Consider the following 7,834-nt stretch of genomic DNA (forward strand, 5'->3'; position numbering starts at 1 on the left):
GGCTGAAGAACTGTGAGAGACCAGGGTTTCCCCAGCGGTAAATAGATCAGCTATAAGAAGGATCTAGAAACACTTGCTGGAGAGTGGGGAGAATAAACAAGTGGCATGGACTTGATGGGAGTAAGTCTCAAAGGTGAAGAGAGCCTCAGACAGTAATGCAGGGGAATGTGATGTTGAAAACTGATGCCTCAGGTTGCATGTGAAAACCCAGGCTTTTAAGGATGGAGTGAGGCATTGGCCCTGTGGGTTAGAGGGAGGATGCTGAGAGCAGAGGGTAAGGAAATACACCGTAAAGTTCTCCACGTAGTCACGTAAAACAAGATCACATAAATTGCCTACTAATACATTAGGTTAGAAAACATAAGCATGTTTTTCTACCTTGAATTGATTTACAAAAGCTCGGTAGGGGACTTCTAAGAGTCTGAGTTTTAAGTTGTGGGCACCACACAACCAAAAGAATACAATGAGGGAGAAGCAAGATCAGATGTGAGTTTAGAAAGATCACTCTGACAGCTGTCTAGAAAATGGGCTGGAGTGGAAGCAAACGGAAGCAGAAGGATGAGACTAAAAAGACTTCTAATAGACAATAGATTGCAGCAGGCAGCTGGGAGAGGATGGGAGGCTGAGACACGGTGGCGGGACTGGGAGGCCACCTAACCCCTCATTTGTTACCCTCTATCTCTCGTCTTCCATCCCCTTCACCACTTTGGTCCTGTTCTCTCCCCAGCACTTCATTACCTCTCCACTCCCTTCCTTCACTTGCTCTATTCCTTTATCTCACTTCCTCATAATCTCCCTTCTTTATCCCTTTGTCTATTCTATTTCTCTTATTTCAACATCATCCTTTGTTTTCCACCCTTGTATTCAGTAACATATTTTAAAATTCTTATTCCTTTCAAAAGAGCTCCCTGAGTCCTCTGCATACAATTTCATCATCATCTATTTCTTAATCCAGAGAATCTCTCTCACCCATCTCTCTTGTCTCAATATACACACCATGTATATCCTGTCTTCACTCAGTAAGGGGCCACCTACATCAGAAAGGTGCAGGGGGCTCACTCTATAGCTAGTCAGCCATTCAGCAGTCAATATCACAAGCTTTTTGAGTACTATCTATCGCAAGATTGGGCACAAATAAACTATAAGATCCACATTTATGTCTCTGGGAACTTACAATGAATTATGGAGGAAAAACACAGACACATGAAAACTTCATCAACATTATAATGTGTTAAACGTTGCATAAAAAATGATGGGTAGAAAAATGCATTAGAGACAGGAAGAAGAGAGGGTGTCTTTGGAGTAGGAGACTATACAGAGGAGAGTGATGTTCATTTATTATTCCAGGCACTGTTCGAGGAACTTTATGTGTTATTTTATTTAATTCCCTGGACTAGTCTACAAAGAAAACATTTTTATTCTCACCTTGCAGATGTGGAAACTGAGACCCAGAGAGGTTCAGTCATTCACCGAAGGTCAAATCTCGAGGACATAGCAGCCCTGAAGTTGGACTGCAGGTCTGTTGGACTCCAAGTGTCTTCCCACTGCCTTATTACACTGAATCTTTGAAAGGCAGGTTGCATGTGTCTCTGGATGGCTTGACGATCTCATAAATATTTATTCCAGCAGCAACTGTAAACTCTCCAGCGATAAGGTCACTTAATCGGCACCTGGTTATATGGTCTGCACATGAGGATGCCCAACATGTGAACCTGGACAAATCGATTTAGCTCCTGAGCACTGAAAGTGACTTCACGTATCTCCGTGTGTGGTTCGTTTTCCTCAGGTGTATGGAAAACACCCCATGGAGCCAGGGAACCTCACCTGGATATCAGAATTTGTCTTCCTGGGGCTCTCACAGACTCGGGAGCTCCAGCTTTTCCTGTTTTTGGTGTTCCTGCTGGTCTACACCACAACTGTTCTGGGAAACCTCCTCATCATGATCACAGTGACCGCAGACTCCCGGCTTCACAGCCCCATGTACTTTCTGCTTCGGAATCTGGCTATCTTAGACCTCTGTTTCTCCTCAGTCACTGCCCCAAAGATGCTGGTGGACTTCCTCTCTGAGAAGAAGACCATCTCCTACCTGGGCTGCATGGCCCAGGTCTTCTTCTTCCACTTTCTGGGAGGTGCCATGGTCTTCTTCCTCTCAGTGATGGCCTATGACCGCCTTGTTGCCATCTCCCGGCCCCTCCATTATGTCACCATCATGAACACTCAGCTCTGTGTGGGGCTGGTGGTGACAGCGTGGATGGTAGGTTTTGTCCACTCCATTACCCAACTGGCTCTGATGCTGCCACTGCCTTTCTGTGGCCCCAATGTCCTGGATAACTTCTACTGTGACGTTCCACAAGTGTTGAGACTTGCCTGCACTGACACCTCCCTCCTAGAGTTCCTCATGATCTCCAACAGTGGGCTGCTGGATGTCATCTGGTTCGTCCTCCTCCTGGCCTCCTACTTGGTCATCCTGGTGATGCTAAGGTCCCATTCAGAGCAGGCAAGGAAGAAAGCAGCTTCCACCTGCACCACCCACATCGTCGTGGTGTCTATGGTCTTCATTCCAAGCATCTACCTCTATGCCCGGCCCTTCACTGCCTTCTCCATGGACAAGGCTGTGTCTATCAGCCACACGGTCATGACCCCCATGCTCAACCCCATGATCTACACCCTGAGGAACCAGGAGATGCAGGCAGCAGTGAAGAGATTAGGGAGACAGCGACTGGTTTGTAAAAAGGACTGACAGTGGGTAGGTCACTTCCCTTTGGCTTTGTTTTCCATTTGTAGAGTGGACGGAGAGCTAGTATCTGTTCTCTTCATAACTTGTGGATATGTTGTGAGGGTCATTGTAGAAGTGAGTGAGTTCTGAAACTAAGCAACTTACTCAGATTTTTAGGCAAAGGAAAATTTCTTTGTTTTTGATTGTGATATATGATTTGAACACTCCTGTGACAATAAAGTATATTCCCATAGAAACATTCTGGAAAATCACTCCCTCCTTTCCACCTTCTTGATGGACAGTTTCTTCTGTGATGATAGCATTTCTCCATAAGAGCAGTTATATTTTTTTGTATTTTGATCTCTTTTCCCAATACCCCTTTTGGCCTTTGTCCAGAGTGATAGAGCAAGTGCAGAGCCTGGAGACTTAGCCCTAAATTACGAGCCCATGTTCCACTATCTCCCAAACTTGTAACCTTGGCTGAGCCACCTGTCTCTCTTGGACTCATGGTTTCTTTCTTACTGAACTGGCATAAAACAATATCTGTTCCGATAATCTCACAGATTTGTTATAAGATTCAATATGATGTAAATCATCAAACGTATGTAAGGATTATTGTTATTGTTGCTATTATGCCTGGTATTTATCCTTTCATCAATTGAGTCGTGTTTTGGAAATACGGCAGAAATTCCTAAGTGCAGTGAGGGAGGCATTGCAAGGGTAGAGGCTGAACTCCAAGGGGCCATGCAACTTCCCCAACGGTGAGACAGAGAGGAGAAAGCACATAAATTCAGGGCATGTATGCGAGACTCGACTTCTTACTGTTGTTCCCCCACGCACCCCCATTTTCAGACTTACTCGACTTGCAAACAGGAATGGGAGGTCCATTCATTTGTTCATTCATTCATATTTGTAAATATGCATTTGGGACCTGATATAGTTTTCTAGGAAGGGCTCTAGAACAGTTTATGGACTATCTCCTTCTCCCTCCTACATTGATAGATACCCTCTCTATATGCCCCTTCCCTTTTCTCTTCCTCCCTCCCTACATTGATTTTGGCCTGTTTAGTCGTGACATCCATCTGGTGTCCCTCTCCCACTTCACTGTTGTGTCTAGTTTCCTCTCTGCCTTGGTCCCCCTTGCTCAAGGTCCCCAGGGTGGTACTGGCTCCTAGGCCAGCTCTCCAAGGCCCCATAGTAAGTTTTTCTGGTCTTGCTAAAAACAGAACAACCAGCCCTAGCTGGTTTGGCTCAGTGGATAGAGTGTCGGCCTGTGGACTGAAGGGTCCCTGCTTTGATTCCAGGTCAGAGCACATACCTGGGTTGTGGGCTCGATCTCCAGTGGGGGTCATGCAAGAGGCAGCCAATCAATGATTCTTTCTTGTCATTGATGTTTCTCTTTCTCTCTCTCTCTCTCTCTCTCCCTCTCCCTTCCTCTCTGAAATCAATAAAAAAACAAACAAACTAACTAACAAAACAGAACAGAACAACCTGCCTCTCTCAGGAGAGTCCTCAGCGCCGGAACATGTACATACACACATGCACTCATGTGCACACACTCCTGGCCTGCCCCAGCCTTGACCCAGTGTGAAGCCACCATAGTTTGAGTTAAGCCCCTTCTCACTATCGACCTCAGTGTTCTTGTCATGAGAATAGGTGCAAGGACCCCACTCCCAGGAGCCCCTGGGAACAGGAGCAGGCCCACCAGGCCCTGAGCCTTGCTCTGCTGCAGCTGTCTCCATGGGGGCCGTTGGAGCTGAGAGATAAAGAGATCCAATCAGGCCTGTGGCCAACAGCAGCCCCACTGCGGCTGGAGGACAGTTTTTGTGAAAGTGGTTGCAGAATGCTGAGGTTTTGAGGTGGGCAGGGGAGGGCGGGAAGAAGGTTCTTGGGTATTACAGCTGAAAGATGCCAGGGAGGGAAGGCTCCCTCATGGTCTTGGGTTTGAGCCTCAGCCTGGCAGGGCCAGTCTCTGCAAAGGTGTCCACTGACCCGGGGCTGGCCTGACCCAGGGCGAACACTGCCCCTGACCAGAGGCACCAGGTCCTAATAGCTGTTCAAGCACAAACCCAAGCCTGACCCAAGAGCTGTGACAGGCAAGGTCACAGCAGATGCATCCATTGCACAAATTCGCATTGAGGCCCTGCCAGGCATTGTGTTAGGGGCTGAGGCCACAGTGAGCAACAGGACAGGCACACACCTATTCTGTATGGCACTCACAGACCTGTAGGGAGCTGTAGCTTCACCAGATCCACCCACAGACATACACGTGTAATTAGTGATGTTATGTTCTATGAAAGAAGCTATAAGAGTAAGGACCAGGGAGACCCAGACACTTGTTTTGGATCTAGTGAGCCTGAGACAGGAAAGGCTCCCTATGGATGGGGCCTGGAGGGTCAGTACGAGTCGCCAGCCACAAAAGGGGAAGGGTCTTCATGGTTGAGATCCATTGCAGGTAGGGTAGGTGCATTGCAGGAGCTGAAAGCCAGTGGGTTTAGAGGACAGAGGAATAGAGAGAGGAGACGTGGCTCTGGAGAGGGGAGGTGGCAGGAGTGAGACTGTGCGAGCCTGGGGGCCTCTTTCTTTAGGAGAAGCTGCACGGAGGGCCAAGATGTGTTGGCAGAGGGGACGGTATGCTCATGGGACCAGTGGTTCCCAGTCCCCCAGGGCCACAGAGTCCTATGGCCACCAGGGAGGGAGGGAGAGCCGTTGAAGAGCTGGCTGGTCAGGGCCCTGATCCCTGAGGATGCCCCCATCCTTCCTCTTGCCCCCTTAGTCACAGTTCCCAAGCAGCCTGTCTCCTCCTGTCACTCGAGGGCTCTTTTTGATGTGTCTCGTTACAAATCTTTTCTTCCTATGTGGCTCGGTCTTGGAGTCTGATTTCCATTTTCCTTTCAGAGGTAGAGCTCTCCTGCACGACTCTCCCACCTGTGGTCCAACCAGGCCCAAGCCTGTAAGCTTCAAATGAAGGCATTTTTGTTCCTTATCCTTCAAGAAGCACTGTATTCTACATGGAAGTCAGTTCTCAGTTCCATGGTGGCTCCCTCGGATACATGCATCTGCTTTGAGAGTGAGTTCCAGATCATCTGGGTTTGGAATCCTCTGAGCTGATGTCGGCTACATGTCATGCCTCCCGTCCCCTGCAGCGATGCATGTTCGTGCATTTAAACAGCTGATATGAACAGCGATCCCACAGCGATGGTAAAGATGAAGAGACAGAACTGGATGTCCTTCAATTCTGTCACGCCATGTGACCGTTTGGAGTTATAATTTGTGTTTAAAATTTAAAACATTGAAACAGAATGCAAACTGCGAAGTATAATACTTTGAAGTGAAAATTTTACTGCATGCATGGCTATTTTACGGAATTTTAATATCTTTGCCATTAAAACTTATCCTTTTAAAAATGTTTTTTGTTTATTTAAAAACTAAAAAAAAAAAAAATCGAGAAAACAGAAACTGGCCTGGCAGGGGTGGGGTGGGAGGGTGCTGTGTGTGGAGGATTCAGGTGGCTGGCACGTAGGGGAAGCATCCTGTGGCAGGGCGGGCAGCAGAAAGCAGGCTGAAGGGGCAGGAGTCCAGGTGGCAGATGCTAGTGATCCCTTTGGTCTCCTTGCCTGCATTTCTGCCTGCCAGTCCTGCCCCAGCCCAGGAAACCTGCCCTCGATAGACTGGTTGCATAGGGCCCCTCAGCGGTCCCTTTCTATGTGCTTGTCTCTCATCAGCACTTCGAGCAGATCAGCCAATATGGCAGGTGGGGTCCAGAGCCCAGGGCCCTGTCTCCGGCTTGTCCCAATAGCCTGCAGCAGCCCACCGCTGTGGCAAACCCTCGCACACTCACTGTTGCTGAACTAGAGTCCTCTGGGAGGGCAAGCAGAGCTCACTCTGAGTTTTCCTTTGCGGGTGCTGGAAGGTGGGCAACCTAGGTCCCCGCCTGGCTGCCAGCCTTCTGGGGGTACCTGGCTCCCTGAGGTCCAAAAGGGAAAGCACATTTGAGGAGCAGGCTTCCACTTTTTAACGCTCTCTCCTTCATGCAGCTCACTGTCCTTGTGTCACAGATGTGGGCGCTGAGGTCCAGGGAGTGGAGTGATTCACCCCAAGTCATGCAGGGGGTAAGCGCACTTTTGGCAACTCCATGGAGACTTTCCATCCGAGCCCCCTTGTCACAGGAGATGCGCCCCTGCGGAAGATAAGGAGATAAGATCAGGGCCCAGGCCTTCAACGGGAGCTTGTGAAAGGGATTGCTGAAGGGGCTATTTCAAGAGCAACTGTCAGGCAGGGGCGTTGGTGTGGGAGGAGGGGGCTGTGAAGGCGTGGGGCTGGGTTTCGGTAGGGCATGGGGGATAGAGGGCGGGAGACAAGACACTCAGACAGCCCTGCTGGGAGTCTGGAGCAGGGACAGGGATGGGCAAGTCCGCCTGAAGAAGCGGGGAGGACAGGCAGGCTGCAGGGCTCAGCGGGGGTGATTCTGAGCCCAGTATGGAGAGATGAGCACGGGTTCTCCAGGTAGACCAGGGTGGGGTCGAAGCAAAGGGTGAGCCTGGCTCATCCAGTGGAGGGAACTGCAGGAGGAAAGACAAGAGGGTATGAGAGAGCCTGTCGCTTGAGGGGAAAGACCGACTGGGGTGTTCTACCCTTAAGATACGGAAATAAAGGCTTAGCCAAGGGCGCACAGGTAGTGACAGAGCCAGGCCCAACCCAGGTGGCTCTGAGCCCCTGCAGCAAGCCCCCTCCAAGGAAGCTACTGCTGATCAGCCCGACAAGTCAGAATTCATGCCTCCTACTCAGCGCCCACCTACTACTGCTAAGCGCTTAAATTCGAGGAGGAGCACGAAGTCTGACAGGTCCTCAGCTGTTATGGAGGATGGAGGCTGCTGCCATTGCTCTGCTGGGTGCTTTACTGTGACATCTCACTGTGTCCCCGGATGACCTCATGAAATAGCCCCATAATTTTCAGGCCCTGACTTAGTCATCACCTTACCCTCCACTGGCATCTTGGAGAGAGCTGGTAGGGTAGAGAGTAAGGGGCAGGGGCTAAATCATTAATCTTACATCATGAATTTACTCAACAAACATTTATTGAGCACCTACTGAATGCCAGGCCTTGTGCTGGGTGGG

The 7,834-nt window shown here is 49.5% G+C and overlaps 1 protein-coding gene across 1 annotated transcript; it reads left to right on the forward strand.

Moving 5' to 3' along the window:
- Positions 1 to 1,804: 1,804 nt before the first annotated feature.
- LOC102239641 (olfactory receptor 4D2) lies at positions 1,805 to 2,933 on the forward strand. The gene has a single exon (XM_005858357.2). It carries the CDS (start codon positions 1,805 to 1,807, stop codon positions 2,738 to 2,740), a length of 936 nt encoding a protein of 311 aa, XP_005858419.1. The 3' UTR covers positions 2,741 to 2,933.
- Positions 2,934 to 7,834: the final 4,901 nt, after the last annotated feature.

The sequence above is a fragment of the Myotis brandtii genome, unplaced genomic scaffold, assembly GCF_000412655.1.
Source record: "Myotis brandtii unplaced genomic scaffold, ASM41265v1 scaffold1170, whole genome shotgun sequence".
Taxonomy (NCBI): Eukaryota; Metazoa; Chordata; class Mammalia; order Chiroptera; family Vespertilionidae; genus Myotis; species Myotis brandtii.